A 22,894-nucleotide genomic window follows, 5' to 3' on the forward strand; every position below is an offset into this window, starting at 1 on the left:
TTTGTATAATGTTTCAAACTTGCATAATTTATTTATTTGTTGAGTTTAAATTAAATGCTTATGCTTGATTTATTGTTTGAAATCCCTTTAATATTGTCTACCTTCTGGTTTGAGCAATATTCTTATAGAAATCTCAAAGATCCGAGGGGTATGAATAATATCGGGCACAAGTGTATATATATATACAAATATATATATATAATTTTATTTAAAAGAACGTTTTATTAGGTGTGTTTTGTTGTAATATTATTATGCATGCATTTATATACAAGAAAACTTGTATGTTTATTTTATCGTAAAAACGTAAAAAAAAAAAAAAAACGTTGCTTACAAGGAACGTTCCAAAAGTAATACTACCTATATTTTTATTCAACCTGAATGGATCAGAGAGGAATGCAAGTTCCGTTGTTATGACAATTAAACTTATTCATTCATGACCTGAAAGTTTCATCTCTCTGTTGCATGTATTGACGGGGTGAGACTCTAAGAAATCCACCCCTCTTATGGACGTACATTAAGCGCAGAGGTGCGTCATTAAATTCCTCTATGCAAAAAAAAAAAATAAATCGATCAACATTCACCGGCGCCTGTAGGAGATGGGTTCATCGATTTCATAATGGCGATAGAGATATGAGTGATAAAGCGAGCGCCGGACTTTCACGATCGAGGCATCAAAAAAGGTTGACAAAAGTTCATTGAGAATGGTGGTGACTATATAGAAAAATAAATTATGGAAAAATAAATTATGTCACTCATTTTAATGGTACCACTTCCGTCTTTGTAGCTCTTCAATGTTTAAGGTTTTAGTTTTAAAAAAATAGGAAGCCTTACTTTTAGAACGATCCTCGTAAAACGAATTTAGTTTCTATCGATAAATGAAATCATTTTATTTCTTCTGTTGAAGTTTAAAACTTGACCATAACATTCTTAATGCAATTTATTAATTGAACAGTTCATATTTTTAATAAATCATAGTAATTTTAAACTAGTTGTTTTGTTTGCATCGTCTTGTTTTATGAATGAAGTTAAGTCGGGTTCATGAAACGAGTGGTGTTGGCTTCGTGAATGAAGTGATGTTTGATTTATGAATGAAGTTATATCGAGTTTATGAATGAAGTTATGTTGGCTTCATGAATCGAGTGATATAGGCTTTATGAATGAGGTTACTACAGAAATTTGGTTTATGAAGGATGGTACGCGAAAGGTATAAATAAAGGAAGAAGATACAATTCTTTAAATATGGATAATTTCGTCTACTGAAACGCTGTGTAAATGGAGTTTTTTAATGTTATTTTATGCGATGTTTAATCATATAAAAAAATTCGGTCTTAAAAGTTTGATGATGATGATGATGATGATGATGATGATGATGATGATGATGATGATGATGATGATGATTGTCTACCAAAACTTATCTTAGGTGATATTGAAGCAGAATATGTATTGTTTATATGTATATCTTCAGTATTTTGCTTCGATATATCTCTCCTCCAGGGACAACTAATTGAAGACATATAGAAATGACGCAAATAATTCTCATGTTTTATTTTTCAGCATGTACAAATGTCGCTGATATTGGGATTGTACTGGATTGTTCTGGAAGCATCAGTAGACGTCAATTTAGGATAATGCTGCGAACTGTGAAAACTTTTATTAATAATTTGGAGTTGGGAGCAAAAAAGATGCAAGTGGCCCTCTTTGCCTTTAATGATACCATATCTGGAAGACAGATAGAGCTGAACGAGCTTAATGATAACGACGCTTTCCTGAAAGAACTGATGAAATTTGGCAAAGAACACACCGGCGGTGGAACGAGAACTGACAGGGCTATATATCATCTTATGGATATGTTTAACGTGACAAGAGGAGATCGACTTGACGCCCCTAATATAGGCATCCTTTTCACAGATGGCGAATCAACCTTTCATGTAAAGACCAAGAAGGCAGCCGAAGACTTGCATGCTGACCGTCCAGATATTAATATGTTCTGTGTTGGTATAGGATCTGGAATTGATGTAAAAGAGCTAGAAATGATTGCTTCAAAGAAAGAGAATGTCATCATAACAAACTTCAAGAAATTACCAGACATTGTTGAGAAACTAAACAACGAAACGTGCGTGAGTAAGTAGAACTATTATCGATTTTATCAAATTTTATCAATTTAATCGTCATCTCGTTTATTTGGAGGTTTTAACGATCAGGGATCAGTAATTTGTATTATTCGGATGTTCTCATATTGGTTGTTGCAGTTACAACATTTCAATAGTTGACACAAAAATTTTTTTAATTCGACTAGAAAATTTCCAAGTTCAAAAAGAAGTGCACCTTATCAGAGGTTACATCGGCCGAAACGTTGTGCGTATAACAGCAAAAGTGAAAAACAGTAATCCGAATAATACAAATAATACAAAATCGTATTATTATTATTATTATTATTATTATTATTATTATTATTATTATTAATCTTGTGGTTTTCTACTGGTTAATGTTATTTGTTACACTAGGTGATGTACCCGTTCTCGCAAGGTTTCTCCAATATTCTTCTGCTACGTGTTAACGCAACGACACAATTATCTTTCCACTTTGAAATATTATCAGAACAATTAATTTCTTTTTAATCTGTCAAATTTTTATAGCAAGAACAATTATAAATTACTTATGGATAATGGAAAGTTTTTTTTAGATTACAAATATAAGACACCAAGAAGAAAACTCGTTTAATTTACACGACGCAGTAGATTAATTTATTTATTGCGGACTATTATCCTCATCTTTCTTAGATGTTTCACGACGTTTCGACCAACTATTCCTCTAGCCTTCGTCAGGTGGTGACCGCGACGGGATAGGAACTCTGAATCTCCTAACTGTATTCTCAGCAATCACTGCCTTCCGTAGTTGTTGTCGTCTCACCACGTTTTGGCCAAGTAAGCCTCTGGCCGACTTTGGATAGGATTGAAACCGCTATCTTCAGACAATTCTCACAACACACAACAACTATGGATCGCAGTAATTGCTGAGAATGTATTTAGAAGATTCGGAGTTCGGATCTGTAATAAATATACCGAAATCTTAACATGTCCATGCCGAAGGAGCTGTTTTGCATGAAAAATATTTGGATCGTGGAAAATAACTGTACTGTCGTTGTTGTTGTTGTTGTTGTTGTTATTATTATTATTATTATTATTATTATTATTATTATTATTATTATTATTATTATTATATAGTTATAGTAAAGCAGTGCCAGTTGATGTCCCTCAATCTCAGCCAAATTTGGACCTCTCTAATAAACAATGTAAGAGCAAGGATGGTGTGAAGAGTAACCTTCGTTCCCATAGAAGATAGAACTGCGTCTTGATCACATCTCCACATGTACATATGTATATGAGTATAAATGTATAGAAAAATTACAAAAATAAAATAATAATAATAATAATAATAATAATAATAATAATAATAATAATAATAAAATAAATGACTAAATAAAATATAAAACGAATAAAATAAAATAACAAAATTTTTTTAAGTATATGGAAATGGAACCAACAATAAAGCAAAGGAAAGATGGTCTTCTTCTGTCATTATAAACGATTTATAAAGTAATCTCAACCAGATGTAAAAGCTCGATAAAACCAAATAGGAGATAGAGCTTATAATAAGAACAAGTAGTTAATAAAACATGTTAAAAACACTTTGAAAAAAGAGTTAAAAACATATTTAATTTTAAAAAGGAAACACTAAATAAGTGGATAGTCCTAAATCGGCGGAGTTTCGAAGAAATACTTTCCTTCTCATCAGAGGGTAGGATTTAGCAAAATAGGGATCGGATTTAGCTTGCAAAAGTATTAAATGCCACTACAAGTAAGTCATAGCTCTTACTTGATAACAAAAGTGGAGCAGAGAGAATAGGGTGAATAAAAAAAGTGATTTCACGTGAATGGACAGTCGGGTGAAGGGTAAAATATACAATGACGGTAAAATCCAAAGATGCAGAATCCAAGAAAGTTAAATTTCCATTCGCACACGTAAAATCCAAGGGAATCGCGTAATTGGAAGATGACCCATAGTAATCCAAAAGGCAGAAATCCGTGGAATAATTCACAAATAAGTACAAGGAAAAGGGAAAGAATTCCAATATATTATTAAAAGGAAAATCACCCTATTCCCTCTTCTTCACTCTTTGTTTTCAAGTAAGATCTATGAGCTTCTTTATATGCTCGAATATACCTCTTATATAAATACTATCGTATACTTTATACAATACTAAACTTTAATATCTTTATATTAACACTATTATACTGTACTTTAATACTATACTATACTTAAATACTATTGTATTAATACTATTATAATATACTTAAAAACTGTTATGTTAATACTATTTTACTATACTTAAACAGTATAATATTAATACTAAGGTACTATATGTTTACACTATTATATTACTACTATTATGCTATACTTTAACACTATTATATTAATGCTATTATGCTATACTTTAATATTATTATATTAATGCTATTATACATTATATTAATACTGTTATACTATACTTTAATATTATAATAGTAATATAATTATACAATACTTTAATACTATTGTATTAATACTATTATACTATACTTTAATACTATTTTATTAATACTATTATACTATACATTAACACTACTATATAAATAATATTATACTATGCTATAACACTATTATATTAATACTAATATACTATACATTAACACTATTATATTAATACTATTACACTATACTTTCATATTATTATATTAATACTATTATACAATACTTAAACACTATTATATTTATATTATTATACTATGTGTTAACATTATTATATTAATACTATTATATTATACTTTGACACTATTATATAAATACTATTTTAGTATACGTTAACACTATTATATTAATACTACTGTACTATACTTTAATATCATTTTATTAATACTATTATACTATACTTTAATATAACAATATTAATATAATTATACTATACTAAAATACTATTGTATAATACTATTATTCCATACCTTAACACTGTTATATTAATACTAAGGTACTATATGTTTACACTATTATGTTAATACTATTATGCTATACTTTAACACTATTATATTTATTCTATTATGCTATACGTAAACATTATTATATTAATACTATTATACAATACTTTAATGCTATTATATAAATACTATTATACTATACATTAATATTATTATATTAATACTTTTATGCTACACTTTAATATTATTATATTAATACTATTACACTATATTTTTATATTATAATATTAATACTATTATACTATAATAAAACACTATAATATTTATAGTAACGTACTACACTTTAACACTATCATATCAATACGAATTTACTATACTTTACTAATATTATCAATATAATTTACTATACTTTAATACTATTGTATTAATACTATTATACTATACTTTAACACAATTTTATTAATACTATTATGCTATACTTTCATACTATTATGTTAATCCTATTATACTATACTTTAATATCATTATATTAATATAATTATAATAAACTTTAATATTTTTATATCAATACTGTTATACTATATTAAACACTATTATATTAATACTAATATACTATAATTTCTATATTATTATATTAATAATATAATACCATATTTAATATAATTGTATTAATATAATTATGCTATACTTTAACATTATTATATTTATATTATTATACTATACTTAAATACACTTATATATATACACTCTTATACTATATTTTTACACTATTATATTGATAATATTATACTATGCTTTAATATTATTTTATTAATAGCATTATACTATACTTTAATATTATTATATGAATATAATTATACTATCATTTAATACTATTGTAATAATACTATTATACTCTTCCTTAATACTATTAAATTGATATTATTATACTATACGTTGACACTATTATATTAATACTATTATACTATATTTAAACACTATTACGTTTATACTATTACACTATACGTTAACACTATTATATTAAAACTATTATACTATACTTTAACGCTATTATATTAATGTTATTATACAATACTTAAACACTATTATATTTATATTATTATAATATAACACTCTTATATTAATACTATTATACTATGCTTCAACACTATTATATTAATACAATTATACTATTCTTTAACACTATTATATTTATACTATTATACTATATGGTAACATTATTATATTAATACTATTATCCTATACTTTAATATTATTATATTATTATTATACTATGCTTTATTACTATTGTGTTAATACTATTATAATATACTTTAATACTATTATATTAATACTACTATACTATAGGTTTACACTATTATATTATTACTATTATACTATACTTTAATATTATTATATTAATACTATTTTGCTATACATTAACACTATCATATTTATACAATTATCCTATACTTTAACACTATTATATTCATCCTATTTTACTATAGTTTTATACTATTATATTAATACTATTATACTATACTTTAATACAATTGTATTAACACTATTTTACTATACTTTTACACTATTATATTAAGCTATTATGCTATACTTTAATATTAGTATATTAATGACATTATACTATACATTAATACTATTATATTGAGACTATTATACTATACTTTAATTTAATTGTATTAATACTATTATACTTATCGTATTATGCTATACTGTCATACTATTATATTATTACTATTATGCTATACTTTAATATTATTGTATTTATTCTGTTTTACTATACTTTAATGTTAGTATAATTATACTATTATACTATATTTTCATATTATTATATTAATACTATTATACTATACATTTATATTATTATATTAATACAATTATACTATACTTTAACACTATTATATTTATATAATTATACTATATTTTAATAATATTCTATTAATACTATAATACTATACTTTTATACTATTGTATTAATACTATTATGCTATATTTTTATATTATTTTATTCATACTGTTATGCTATACTTTTATACTATTATTTTATTACTATTATACTATACTTTAATATTATTGTATTGATACTATTACACTATACTTTAATACTATTGTATTAATACTATTACACTATACTTTAATACTATTATTACCCATTTTATTTTCTTTGTGTGTTGTAGAAGATCCTTGTTCTAATAATCCATGCCTTAATAATGGAGTTTGCCACGTTGTTATCGATACTTTTGTATGCCTGTGCCCGTCGCCATATAACGGCGCACGTTGTGAGATAAGTAAGTATATTTCTTCGCCGAAATAAAAGAACATAGACGAAATGTTTACTATTTAAAACTTAAAACGAAAAAGATGATAGCTTCTTTTTTATTCTTACGTGTTCTTTGCTAAAGGGTTGATGTCCTACCGTACCAACACATCTATAAAACGTAATACTCGCATTTGTTTTTTTACAAGCGCTGCCTCTAAGATGATCACCAGAGTTAAATAATTCATAACCCTTCAACGAATTGGCGGGCTGTTTAGAAGTCGCTCATTTTTTTTAAAGAAGACTTTGGAAAAATACACTGAAGATTCTGACGAGGCTACTACAAAGAAGGTGGGATTCTTCTTCCATGCTAGAAAATTACACCTGAGAGTATACTGTATCTCTACAAAGCCGCCATTCGCCCATATACGGAGCATTGTTGCTACATCTGGCCTAACACATCTACCAATAGCCTCTCTCTTTTAGGCAGGATCCTGAAAAGAATCTCCAATAACATAGGCCCCTCACTACCAACCAAGTCCCAACCACTGTTCAATCACCGTAATTTTACATCCTATGTCTGTTTTTCAAGTATTTTAGTCGAATGTGCTCTCACGAACGCATTGCACGTGTACCTCCTCGACATACAGAAACCCGACAAACCCGTCTAGCAGCAAAATCCCGCCCATTCAATGTAGAAATCCCTAGATTTTCCCTCCGACTGCTACACTTTTGAATTCCCTCCGTTTTCTGCTCCTCTGACTGTGCTAACATGCAGAAGTTTAAATGCAATATGAATGGACATCCTGTTCCTCTTCTCTCATAGCACCACCAGATATGGTATCAAATAGTAGTCCTTTACGCCTAAGTAGCAATATGCTCTGTTTGGGTATATAAGTGTAAAAAAAAAAAAAAAGTTGACTGTTCCTTACCTCGATTCAAATACACCTGCGGTGGGGACCTGAACACCTGCAATAAACGTCTTTGAAAATAGATGTGTCAGGTTGCTAATCGCACCGTGTGTGGAGATACTGCAAACACGAGCGAGCAATGAATACAAGAGGCCAGAGAAAACACCATAGTTTTTGCAGTCCAATCGTTCCTGCTTCATTTCTGGCAATCATAATAGTGATTTAAAATCACCCCAAGATACCAATCTTAAAAGTTCTACGATTCGGTACGGTACATACAACACCTAGTCTTCCCAAATGGCGGTAGGCAACAAAGCGATACTCCACATAATGATGTACCGGCAACCTGCTATAAGATGTCTTCCTGAACCTACATTTCAAGCGCATGTTTACCGCAGCGAATGGTGACATCTGAAGTGTGTGCGACACGAAGTTGCGCCTCGTGGCTTACCTAAAACACTTTGTAAATTGGAGCTGGTTCAATCTTAATGGGCAAAATATATACTTGTATCCGAGTTCTGCCAACTACGACGACTAATAGTGATTAACACGGCGATATGCACAATTAGTTCTTAGACACATCTCAAATCGATTACTACCTATATGATATTTGCTTCCTCAGCATGTGCTTTTTCAATGGGATGATTTGCCAATAATTTAACAACATATAGGATACCAATTATCTTTGGTAGTAGTAGTAGTAGTAGTAGTAGTAGTAGTAGTAGTAGTAGTAGTAGTTACTCACAATGAGTTCTCACGCAAACTAATACCAATGCTTTTCTACTGGCAATAACAAGTAGTATTTCCTTCTAGTTTGAGCGATAATGTTTCCTAAGATTTCATCCCACCTGTTCTCATTTAATAGCCACTAAAAATCATATTAAAAATCATATTAAATATCACATATTATCATTATAGCAACACTTTTAATATTAGTTTAAATTCTGTGATTTCAGCATTAGCACCACGAGATAAAATTGTATTATGTTCAGCATTTTAAAATATTACTATTGACTTCATAGGCAACATCATAAATTGTAGACTGTTGAGTTTTGATGTAGATAGCTTCAAGTATTTTTATTTATTTTCAGTGGGTTTCAGAACGTATTATTTTAGTGATATTTAATAGGATTTGTCTCAAATCGATGGTAGGGGAAGTTATAACTTTTTAGACGTTGGTAAAATATTTTCACACTAAGACAAAAAGATCATAAGAAAATTCGAAAAATTGTAACACTGGCTTTCTGTAATTTTTAACAATGTTTGCTTGCATACTTTTTCTAGTTCCTAATTATTTCTTTCCTCATTCTCCCACTTTTCGAACTCTCTTCTTCGTTTCTCCTTTAAACCATCCCACTCTAATTTTTGTTTTCATTTCTTACATAAATGTTTTTTAAAGTCCGAGTAGTCTTTTTACCTTTGCTTTTATATAATGCCGGCTTTTTCTTCTCTTCTGAGGAGAAGTATTCAGCTTCAAAATTTTATGGCCTAAAGAGGTTTCTACCCTATTTCCTTTAAGCCTTATTGACCTGATTATGTAATAAAGTTCCTGTATAAGTTTACTCCTTGTCTTTGTATTTTATTCTCCCCCCCTCCCCTCCCCCCCTCTCTCTCTCTCTCTCTCTCTCTCTCTCTATATATATATATATATATATATATATATATATATATATATATATATATATATAAGTGAACGTGTCTGTGTGTCTGTCTGTGTGCATGTACATTTCTTTACTGAGATTTGGGAAAATTTACGTGATCGGTTTTCGACCAGAAATGTTAACGATTTGACCTTTGACCTGTTAACGATTTGACCTTTGAGAACTCTACCAAACTCCTCCGCCAATTTTGGGTCCAAACACATGAAATTTTGAATATAGGTCCCTTGAACCTGAATCTAACTTAATAACTTGATTTGAGCCCAAAACAATAAATGTTAAGGGGTCATAATAGGGGTCAAAATTAAAAAAACTGACCGCTTTTTTTTTTTTTTTTGCTCAACATACACCTCCAAAACCCGGGCTACGCCGGGTTGAAATGCTAGTATATATATATATATATAATAAAGATGTAAAAATTAAGTTTACTAGCCAAAATCTTCTTGTTTATATAGTAATCCCAATCAAATAACGATAAAGCTTAATACAACCAAAATAGGCAATTCAGCTTGTCATAAAATAACACAATTGAAGACTTTAAATTATACTTTACAAGAATTTATGGTTCGCGGGGATACTCAAATTATAAATAATAAGATATTCTTAATCCGCAGAGTTTCAAAGAAATGCATACTTCTCATCAGAAGGAAGATAGTTTAACTTTGCTAAATAATAAATAATAATCGGAGCTAATATCTTGCTCTGGTGAGAAGAACGCATTTCTTTGAAACTCCGCGGATTGAGGAAATCTTAATTTGAGTTTCCTGTCGAACAATAAATTCTTATAAGTATAATTTACAGTATATAAAGTTGTGTTCTTATATATATATATATATATATATATATATATATATATATATATATATATATATATATATAATTTAAAGGAGATTAGAACAATAGTCTAAAGAGCTGAGTGTATTTTAATGTAACAGTGAAATTACTAGTTTAATTAAAATACAGGAAATAGAAAGTGCTCGTTGTAATTTAGATATATAATAAGCTCGATAGTTAAACGTCCTAGAGCTAATTCAATATTAAGTAATGTGATTTATAATTTAAAAATTTAAAAAAAATATTTAAAATTTTAAAATTAAATTTTAATTAAATTAAAAATCAGTTTCATAAGAAGGAACAACAACAAAATCAATTATCTGTACGATCGTTTCGGAAAGCCGTGCTTTTTATTGTGGTATACATGAAGTTATGTAGAACAATTATATATAGTTTTTTTTGGTAAGCACGGTCTCCTCATCAGCAAATTTAGGAGGATTTTTATTGAATTTAAAAGACACCATAAATAAACCTAGGATTAAAAGTAAGGCAGATGAATCTGAAAAAATTGAAATAAAAGGTTTGGATTTAAAATTTATAAGAAAATTAATATGGGTTAGAGATAGAAATGAGTAGAAAATAATATATTTTTTGAATTTACATAATAAATTTGATTTAAAAATATATAGAGATAGTTACCTTTTAGTTTTTCTTTTTTTGAAATCAGGAACTGTGTTTAAAGTAGTCATTTAGATGTTTGCTATAGCTTTTTATTTTATTGAATGATGAATTTTAAAAGGGCGACGCTCGTGCAATAAATTGTTTCCGTTAGCGTATTTTTGATTTAAAGACGCTACAGTTTATATATATAGAGAGAATATTTATTTTACAAATTTTTAAGGGGAGATAATTGTCATGATAATTTACATGAGCCTTGTAGGGGACATTTATTTTTTCTTCTACAGTTACAGTCCGATGTATTTTGTATAGTTGTATTTTGTAGTTTATTAATTTTCTTATTATTAGAGCTAATTATTTTCTGATGAAGGTTAGGCATAGTAGAGTAAGAGACTTTAATTGTGTTCTTATTGAAAATTTTATTATATCTATGGGGGGCTTTAAAGTTCTTATCTAATATTTTAAAAAATTCTCTGGCTATGTTTGTTTCTAGGTTTTTGGAATACGGGGGGTTGAACCATAGGATCTTCTTGTGTCTATTCTTACGTTTACGGGTTTTAGTTTGCTGTTTATTTGTATTATTATCTAATATTTGTAGTTTGGTTTTATCTTTTTTTGTCTCTTGGTTATTTTTCTTAACTCGTATACGGGAAGACATTGCCATATTATATGTTATTACGCTCTTAATAGGTTTATTTTTAATGCAGTTTATGTTTCTATCATTTTCATTTATGAATTTAATTTGTGAATTATATCCAGAGTTTTTAAGGGCTTCATTATAGTATTTTTCATTTTTGGTAAATATTGATTTAGTAGAAGACAGTGTAGAAATTCTTAAAGCGATATTGGGAACTATTGATTTTAATATTGATTTAGGGTGGTTTGATTGATTGTGGACATATAGAAGTGATTGGTTAGGTTTATGGTATGGTTCAAAGATAGAATTTTCAAGATTTAAGGTTATGTCTAAGAAATTAACAATTTTTTTTATTAGGGTCGATTTTTATACTAAGTCCATAATTTTTAAATAATTTATGTAGAGCTTTAATTGCTTTTTCATAATTTTTATTAGAAGAATTCGTTATGAAAAGTGCATCATCTCTATATAGCCCTCCTTCAAGTTTGAATTGTTTATGGAGTATACAATGTATTTCATTTAAAAGGAAAAGGCCAACTAGATCAGTGACCTGAGTCGAGTCCGTCGATCCCATTAAAATGTTGAAGTTGTTAGGGGTATTTTTCCTGGTCCAATATTTATTATCAAATGTTATTAAAGACTGTCTAGCTATAAGTATTAGTTTAATTTCGTCTTGAGTTATATTAGTTAATTTTCGTGCCATTAATAGAGATTTATTAAGTAGGATAGGTGATATAGATTGGTAATATGATTCAATGTCAAAAGAAAGAAATTTAATATTATTTTTATTTTGAATATTAGAAAACCAGTCGATTACTTGGTTGGAAGATTGCCATAGTGGATATTTTATTATGGATTTAATTTTCAATAATCAAGAGGTAATATATATTGGTTCCACATCTGGCCTAATAAAACATAGAATTTCAACGCACAAACATTCTTTTAAAAATAACTCTCTATCAAACCAAACTACTCTATCCAACTATATTTGGCAACTAAAAAACAGCAATATTTCTTTAAACTTAAAATGGCAAATAATTGAGACTTGCAAATCTATGCGCATATATATGTGTACATATATGCATACATATATATGTTATATATGTGTGTATATATAGACATATATGTATATATGTATATATATGTATATGCGTATATATATACATATATATACACATATACATATGTATATATATATACATATATAATGTTAAAAGCCAATGCATGTTCTAGAATAATGATTTTAAAATTATGAGGATTTTTAAGCATGAAAACGATGTGTTTTTTATTTGTATTTAATATTTTATTTTATATATGTCAAGCAGTCCTCCGCTCTTGAGGATAGCTTCAAATATTAAAAAAAAATAGTAAATACAAAAAATAACATCGTTTACATGCTTCAAAAACCCCTCATAAACTTGAATTATATATATGCATATATATATACGTTTATATATGTTTATTTATATATATCTATATATATATGTATAGATATAAATGTATGTGTATATATGCTTGTATATAAACGGATGTATGTATATGTATGTATGTATATGTGTGTATGTATATATATGTACATATATGTATACATATATGTCTGTATATATGTATGTATATATATGTATTTCTGTATATATATGTATGTATATCTATATACATATGTATGTATATCGATACATATATGTATGCATATATATGTATGCATATATATATGTATGCATATATATATATATACCATCATATAAGACCATAATAAAACCGAAAGTGACGTAAAAAAGCAAATTAGAAGGAAGAGCCAAACCTGGTTTGATCCACCATTCAGCCGCCATATAAAAACCAACATCCTGGTGGAATTTTACCAAATTATAGAAAAAAATTCCAGCAAGATAGTAAACTAAGTAAGATAATTAATTAAAACATTGTTTAGCTATCCTTCTCAACACCTCCCAACTTAACAAATACCATAATTAGCTCTAACAACAAAAATTATACAAATTTTTAAAAATAGAGATAAGACCGAAAATGAATCTTAGACCGTAAAAGAATGTAACTGCTGGAATCCTATTGAATGTCCACTGGGGGCTGTTTAACATCAAATGTAGTATACAAATGTGAACTTATAACAAATAATGAAACTAAAGTATCGTGTAAACAAAACACTGGGAAAGAAAATAACACTACAAATAATGAAAACCACAATAATGCAGATAAAATTGGAAACAGCAGGAGAGATGATAACAATAGAGACAATCACAATAATGAAGATAGCAACATAACCAATAATAATAACGAAAATAACCAGAAAAAACTAAGAAAACCTCAACCACATTAGCAGTATGGATCAAGGAATTAAAGAAAAATAAGATTAAATATAAATTAAGATGGTCTATAGTAGATAGAGCGAAAAATAAAGACGAAGCTAATCAAAAAGACACAACCTTTGTTTGCTAAAGCATACCATATACTAATATCAGAAGAAATATTTTTAAACAGAGAACAAGATGTAATTCACGGATGTCTGCACAGAAATCGATACTTAATTTCACGCATTAGAATAGATTTAAAAAACAACAATATAAACGGAAATGTAGAGTGAGTAACAAAAATACTGTAAGAATAATGTTAACATAAACAAAACAACAAAATGGAACATAAGAATATAATTAAAAACTGGATAATATAATTAAAAATGACTAAAATGAAAAAGGAAAAAACAATTAAATAAAGAAAGGAAAAACAAAACGTATAACATGGGTAAAGAATGTGATGTAAGGGAAGTAACTCTAGTAATAAAAATATATTTCATGAGAGTGGCCTCCCCTTGAAACAAAGACATTAACTAATAAATAAGAATCCGGAACTGAAAATGAATATTAGAATAATCACGCATAAATGCAGAAATAAAATTATAAAAAAAATAGAAAAAAATAAATAATAGGAAAAAACGGAAATGAAAATAAATAATTAAAAATACGAAATTAAGGTTTAAAACGGAAATTTCGGTTAGCATGATATCCAAGATGGCCAACTTATAACAATGCGGGATGAATTTCTTTTCCCCAAAAACCAGGTTTATCATGTACAAAATCAACTTTTTATTAGCAACATCGAATAGTAACAACATCTGATGAGTTGGTGGGATTCAGGAAATTTTTATGAACACATAAAATCATAAAATTGTCATTTCATTAACAAAACGGTTATAATGAAGAAATCCAAAATGATATAAACAAAAATTACAAAAAAGAAAAATTTTGTACCATGTATGTATATATATATGTGTGTGTGTGTGTGTGTGTGTGTGTGTGTGTGTGTGTGTGTGTGTATGTATTTATATTCATATTTATATATATGTATTTATATATATGTATATATATGTATGATATATATGTATATATATGTATGTACATATATATACGTATGTACATATATATGCATATATATATATGTATGTATATATGTACGTATCTATATATGTATATATATGCGTGTGTGTAATGTACGTATCGATATATGTATGTATATGTCTACGTATGTACTTATACGTATATATGTATGTATATATATGTATGTATATATATGTATGTATGTATATGTAGGTATATATGTGTATATATGTATGTATATATATGTATGTATATATATTTATGTATATATATGTATATATGTATATATGTATGCATATATATGCATGTATATATCTATATATATGTATATTTATATGTATGTATATATACTTATATTTAAATGTATGTATATATATGTATGTATATATATGTATATATTTATATATGTATGTTTATATATATATGTATGTATATATTTATATGTATGTATATATATGTATATCTGTATATATATGTGTGTTTGTGTATATATACATATATATATATATATATATATATATATATATATATATATATATATATATATACAGGTTTTATTTTCTTTATCATTTGCAGAGTGTGATGGAGTCGGCGATGGATATATTATACTCGACGAATCGGGAAGTATTTCTCCAAGGAATTTTTACCAGATGATCGACTCTCTGCTGTTCTTTATCAAGGGCGCTGCTATCGATAATGGCAACGTCCGCATTGGCCTCATCACGTACGCAACTGACTACTTCGTCAACTTTAATTTGAATACGTTTCACGACAAAATCCACATGTACTTTGTAGTTGATCTTCTTCGGTATAATTACAGGGGAGGACGCACAAACACACATAAGCCTTTACGCTACCTTATACACGAGGGATTCACGCCAAGTAGAGGCGACAGAAAATATGCCCCAAACTTCGTTACGATCATAACAGATGGCAAATCAACTATCCCTGGGTTAACAAGGTATTATTCAAATACATTGAAAAAAATGAAAGTTACTATGTATGCAGTGGGCGTTGGACGCCGAGTTAACAAACGCGAAATCTTTGATATGGCCAGTATACCGAAAAGACACCACATGATATTTTCAAGTTTTGCGGCCATGAAAATCACTATGCTTAAAGTCAGGGTGCAAATTTGTAAAGGTATGTATCATTTTCTCAAAAATGGTGCATGCTTTCTTTTGTATCGTCATTTCTTTTGTTTTTGATTTTGTCAAAACTTGAAGAATGCATATTGATGTTACCCACAGAATCGTTACTATTTTCTGCAATTCAGCTATATGTAGTAGAAATAAACTTCAGTCTATAACTATATAAATAGAGAAATGTAAAACAACTTTCTTTTTTTTTAATTTGGAGATGATAAATGTTTTATTTGAAGTTGAAATTCTTTTATATGAATTGTAATAGAGAATTACCGGCTCGGGTGATAAAATCAGCAGCAGCCGAGGAATAGCTGGCAAAAGGAAGTATTAGCAGTAGCAGCTGTTAAAGCACGTGTGAAAATTAGCAAGTTTACGCGAGCTTGCGTAACAAGAAAAGTAGAGAAAAATACGCCACGTGGTAGAGAAGAGATGCAAGTTGTGCACCGTAGAAGGTGGACGTGTAAATACGAGGGCGAGAAAGTGCTGGTTAACGCTAGCGTGAAGTGGCGAAGACGGAGACTTTTGAAAAGCACGTATGTGTGTGTGTGTGTGTGTGTGTGTGTGTGTGTGTGTGTGTGTGTGTGTGTGTGTGTGTGTGTGTGTGTGTGTGTGTGTGCGTGCGTGCGTGCGTAGAAATATAACGAAATGCATTGTTTTAGAAGAACTATGAATAAATGTATTTCATTGGCACTTTAAAAAATGCCGAATCAGATTTTTATTTCTTTCCTTTGCTTGTTCCTGCGACGGTAGCCTCGTTACAGAATTTGGCCTTTTATAATTTCACATTTTAAGATAAACACGTTTATAAAGCTATCTAAGAAAAAAAAAAGATAATTAATAAACGATATGACGTCATCCGCTAAAACGTGTTGAAGATACGGGAAATGTTATCCATTGAGATAAAAAGAAAAGACATAGATGATCTGTGACCTAAGGGACACGAATCGTCTATGTACATAGTGACTGTATATATATATTAAACGGGCTCGGAGGCTTTGTTAAGAATTAAATCCGAGATCCGGTAGTCCCCTAACCTTGCTGTTCGGTGAGGCGGTGCATTATTTCATGTAACGTGTCTTAGCAAAAATAGCCTACTGGTGCCCACTCCTGTCCGCGTTTAGAGCACATACAGCATCTGGTCTTACCAAATGGTTAACCATTTTATTACTGGCCAGGCTCAACGTCGTTTAACTTGGGTTATCTTACGGGAACCGATGTGTCAACAAAACCATCTACGAACTAAATACGTAAACTAAAAAGAAATAAAATTATTTTACTAATATTAATCTTTAAACTTTAATTGAATGTTAATTAGATTAATAGCCAGTTCTTAAAGTCGAACAAAAAGTATTAAGATTTTTTTTTTTTTACAAAGGTCGTAGTGTCGGAATCGAAGTCGGACCCTATAGTTTCCGACCTCGCTGGCCTGATCATATCTTATGCCTTACAATGCAAGTTAATCTAAGAGATTGTTCATGTTTCTTGTGTGTATTTGGAAAGGATGCGACTTGACAGTAAACCAGACAATTTAAATATCTTTTAACGTTTGATTTTTTTTTTTTTTGCAGACATTCCACATGTCATACCAGTTCTGCGATGCAGAACTCACCGTGATTGTCCGGCATGTAAGTAAACTCATATATCGTATTGACTGTGAGTATATACGTCTGAGAATCAGGGTTTTGAGGTGTGATAATCTTCTTACCAAAAGATTACGATAATATGAAGTAGGTTTATACAGGTTAGATTGATTCAGATTACAAAGCACAACATATTTCGTTTGTTTGGTTGTTTGTTTGTTTGCTTGTTGTTTTGTTCTTTTTTTTATAGTTTTTCAAAGTAAAGCTTTACTGAAAATACAGAGCGAGAGAAAATAGTACAGGACAGTGATACGTGACAAGCTATTCATCAGTTTGTGCGCCAAGAGAAAACTGCTAAACTAAAATATTTAGACCAGGAAAACGTATGTGTGTGTGTGTTTGTATGTGTGTCAAAAACGGAAAAGCAAATTAAAGACATGAAGAAGTCAAAAACTAAACCATTAAATTCCTCTATTTTGGTGATTTCATTATTTCTTTAGTTTGTCTTTCCTATTGTATTTTTCGTACATCTTTCGTACATGTCTTTCCTATTGTATTTTTCGTACATCTTGTCTCCATAACATTTCATTTCATGGTATATTCTGCATTTTTTTCTAACACATGCATGCACATAAATGCATATATCAATCTATCTATCTACAATTACTTGGCTTTTTGGCCAAGGTAAAAGCGTAGTATCTGTTCTTCAGATGTGGCACTTCCATTTCTTGTTCTCTTTCAGTGGAGGAAAAATCCTTCACAACTGAGACAATTTTTATTTTTATACCTTTTCTCCACGTAAAAAAACGAACCTGGTATCTAACTCTGCCCCGTGGGAGGCATTGTAAATAGATACAATTATATAAATGCAACTTTGTATTTGTGTGTGAGTTCGTTCCTTATAGACTCCGAAACAGCTGAACAGGTTTTCTTTAAAATTTACAAAACGTTCGTGTATAAGTCTCGGAGTGATCTTAGTTAAGTTTTTTCTCCGAACATCCCCGATATTTACCGATAATCGATAATCGAAACCGTTATTTTAATTTCCCTATCATCGATAAAGCCATTTTTCCATGTCGTCGCTTAGCAAAAATGATAGAACAACGAGCCGTTAAAAGTCTACTGTGGGTAAGGTGATAGCGTGTTTTTTTTTATCTGTTGTTGTTGTTGTTGTTGTTGTCGTCGTCGTCGTTGTTGTTGTTGTTGTTGTTGTTGTTGTTGTTGTTGTTGTTGTTGTTGTTGTTGTTGTTGTTGTTGTTGTTGTTTTGTGCTTGACGTGGTCTGTAGGTTCAAACTCCGCACGTGAATTTCTTTAATTTTTTTTTTTTCGCTTACACTAAAGATTTTTATAAGACTTGAAAAATTACGTGTCATTTTAGCAGTGCAAAAGTAAATTATGTTTCTGTATTTGAACGTCCATTGAACAAGTAACTGATCCTGAAGAAATTGCAAAACAGTCTACACACATATTTAGTGAAAATGTGATTCAGAGGTTTCTTATATGTCGGTTTAACAAAATATAGGCCCCAACAACCAAGCACAAGTAGTATGCCCGGCAACATAAGATAAGGATTTTTTCGACACAGTTGACTAATTGGAGAATTATACAGCGACAACCACATAAATTCTGACAACAAATAGATAGTCGATCCTCTGTTTTCTTTCGCATGTGGTTCAAGAAATTATGACCCCAAAAGTTCGCCAAAGTAATTGGTTTTGAACTGGAAGAATAGCTGCTAAGGAGACAAATAAGAGAAATTGGGTTGTTGCTGGCACGTTGCATTCACCGTGTGTGGACTACGTTGATCAGTAAGGTGTTAATATAACCGAAATTTACAAAAAAAATTTAAGATTACAAAAGAAAAAAGAAAAGAAATTATCAAAGATACCGATAAAATAAGCATAAAAAAGCAATCCCTCAGCAAGGCGGATAATACTGCTAGTATATATATATATATATATATATATATATATATATATATATATATATATATATATATATATATAAATTCGTATTCCTGTTTGTTTGTTTGTTTGTTTATAGTTTGATTAATATATTGTTATGGCTCGCAAATAGCCACAAGAAGAACAGAACAACGATGTCGGTTCACGTTGCACTTGAACTTCTGCACGTCAGTAGAGTTGGGGAAGCAGGGACCTGGAATGGAATTCCAAAGTCTAGCAGTTCTGGGGAAGAAACTACTGGAGTAGAAAGATCTTTTACATCTAGGGATCTCTACAGTGTGGGGTGGGATTTTGCAGCCTGTCGGGTCTGTCGAGGGTGTTCACGTCGTGGGGGCACAAGTACTTGCAGTTCGTGAGAGAATTCTCCATTAAAATACTTGTAGAACAGGCAGAGGGATGCAACGTTTCGTCGATGGACAGAGGCTGAAGCTTAGATGCCAGTTTAGGGCCTATCAGATTTGCGACTCTCTTTTGAACCTTGTTAAGGAGCGACAGACTAGTAGCCGATGCACCAGCCCAAATATGACAGCAATACTCCATACATAGGCGAATGGTTGCCTTATAGAGGTACAGGATACTTTCGGGTGTTAGTAGTTTTCTGGCACGATAGAGGGAGCCCACCTTCCTTGCAGCGGCCCTGGCAATGCCTTCAATGTAATTGTTCCAACTCATGTTTCCTGTGAACGTTAGGTCAAGGAGTTTGAAAGATATACTCTCAGATAAAGAGTCGCTGGCCATTGCTATAGGTGGTAGAGAAGGTTTCTTGTAATTATTGAATGAAACTAGTTTAGTCTTGGCGGCATTGAACGTGATCATCCATTTTTTTTACCCCATTCCACTACAGATTGGAGGTCATCCTCTAGTGTTTCTGCCATTTCTTTATATATGTGTTCATTTGTTTTCCTGTCGTGCCTGTTATAGAGTGTGGTGTCATCAGTATATATACCACTCTCAGAGGCAAATTTGTCAGGGAGGTCATTTATGAATATCAGGAACAGTAGAGGTCCAAGGATAGACCCCTGGGACACTCCCGCATTTATATCATATTGTTTAGATGTAAGGCCGTCGTGGACAACCTGGATTTTTCTCTTATCTAAGAAGGATTTAATTATGTCATGTATTCTACCAGTGATACCGTATGATTTAATTTTCCTGAGGAGACCCTCATGCCGTACCCTGTCAAAAGCCTTAGATATATCTAGAGCTACCGCTCTGCCCTTCCCCGCTTTGTCCAGTGAATGGTATATATATTCAGAGATTACAGTAAGGATGTCTGCTGTGGAACGGGTTTGGCTAAATCCATATTGTTTGTCAGTCAGATGTTTAGCATCTGTAAGGTGATGAACTAGACCATGGTTAATTAAAGTCTCAAATATTTTGGCAAAAAGTGGGAGGAGGCTAATGAGGCGATAATTTAATGGGTCAGTTTTTTCGCCAGAATTCTTGAATACTGGTACCACAAAAGCAGTTTTCCAACAGCCCGGAAAGCAAGATTCGTTAAGACATTTGTTGTAGAGTTTGGAGAGAACTGGAGCTACTTCGGCTGAGCACTTTTTTAATAGCACAGCTGGGATGAGATCGGACCCACATGCTTTTGAAGTGTCAAGGTTTTTTATGATAGCATGCACCTGAGCAGGGGTGATTTTTAGATCGTCTAGCATGGCGTCTGTCCGCATAGGAAATTCAGGTAGGGAGTGGTTGGAAGGGTCCAGTGTGGAGTTTGAAGCAAACCGACTGGCAAGCATGTTAGCCTTTTCGGTTACTGAGCAAACAACCTCGTGATTATTGGTTAATGGGATAATTGTTGATTGCCCATTATTTACTACACTGTTGTAGATTTTCCAGAAGTCTCGAGTTCCTAGTTTTTGTGCTTCGATGCGTTTTTTAGTGGTTTCTATAAATTCTCTCTTAGCTGTCGCTATTTCTTTCTTAACATTACTTCTAGTTTCTATGTACTTCTGTTTGTTTGAACTGGACTTATGTCGGTTAAATCTGCGGTATGCATGCTGCCTTTGAGCAATCGCAGTTGCGCAAGTAGAAGTAAACCATTGGGGAGAGTGGGGCTTGCTATAAACTTTCCGCATGGGAACATGCGCTTCGATTGCAGTTTTGAACCATTCAGTGGTCTCGTTTGCGCACTGTCCCGCAGGAAGAGAAAAAATATTTCCCCATGGGGCATCTCTGATAAGATCTCTGATGGATTCCCAGTCAGCCTTTTTATAATATCTCGTTTTTTTAGCACTGGCTCTTCAGTTTTGGGTCTAGAGTTCATGGCGATTTCGACCATTATCACTGCATGATCAGCATTCCCAAGTGGGCTGCCGGCATTCGTTATACAATCATTAGGAACTGTGGTCAAAACCAAATCTAAAAGTGATGCGTGTTGTTCTTGCTGGTCAGGGAAACGGGTTGGAAATGTAACAATTTGTGATAGGGAGTGAGATATAGAGAAGCTATGAGTTGTGCTGCCCGCTGCATCTGTGTAAGTAGATAATCCAAGCCAGTTTTTGTGGTGGACATTAAAGTCACCAAATACATGTACTTGTGCGCTAGTGTCGAGGGAGAATGATGCGTCTATCCTGTAAGAGACTTTGTTTATTATGGTGCAGTCCTGGGCAGAGGGAGAGCGGTAGAGACGTAAAAGTAGCTAGTTATGTTGCATGTTTAGTCTAAAGCACATAAAGGCTTGATCATCCGATTCTAGGTTTGTTTCTCTAGTCAAAGGAAGGGTATGACGAATGTAAACTCCAAGTCCGTGCATGTGTCCGTCAGAGTACTTACGGCAGAGTGGGAGATAGCCAGGCATGTTAAAGTAGTTAGAGGGGATGGAGGAGTGTAGGTTAGTATCACTTAGTGCTAAGATATCCGGGGTATTTGTTAGGAGAAATGTTTCA

At 30.7% G+C, this 22,894-nt stretch overlaps 1 protein-coding gene across 1 annotated transcript in view; it reads left to right on the plus strand.

Moving 5' to 3' along the window:
* LOC145245919 (matrilin-1-like) overlaps positions 1–22,894 on the plus strand; it is a 145,871-nt gene that overhangs the window by 69,725 nt on the left and 53,252 nt on the right. Inside the window, exons 4-7 of the mRNA XM_080107661.1 lie at positions 1,555–2,121; positions 7,187–7,297; positions 15,887–16,453; positions 18,024–18,080. Of these exons, the coding sequence (XP_079963787.1) occupies positions 1,555–2,121; positions 7,187–7,297; positions 15,887–16,453; positions 18,024–18,080 (1,302 nt within the window). The remainder of the gene's footprint in view (positions 1–1,554; positions 2,122–7,186; positions 7,298–15,886; positions 16,454–18,023; positions 18,081–22,894) is intronic.

This window comes from Euprymna scolopes, chromosome 23 (assembly GCF_053919585.1).
Source record: "Euprymna scolopes isolate OS-2025 chromosome 23, ASM5391958v1, whole genome shotgun sequence".
In the NCBI taxonomy this organism is placed as follows: Eukaryota; Metazoa; Mollusca; class Cephalopoda; order Sepiida; family Sepiolidae; genus Euprymna; species Euprymna scolopes.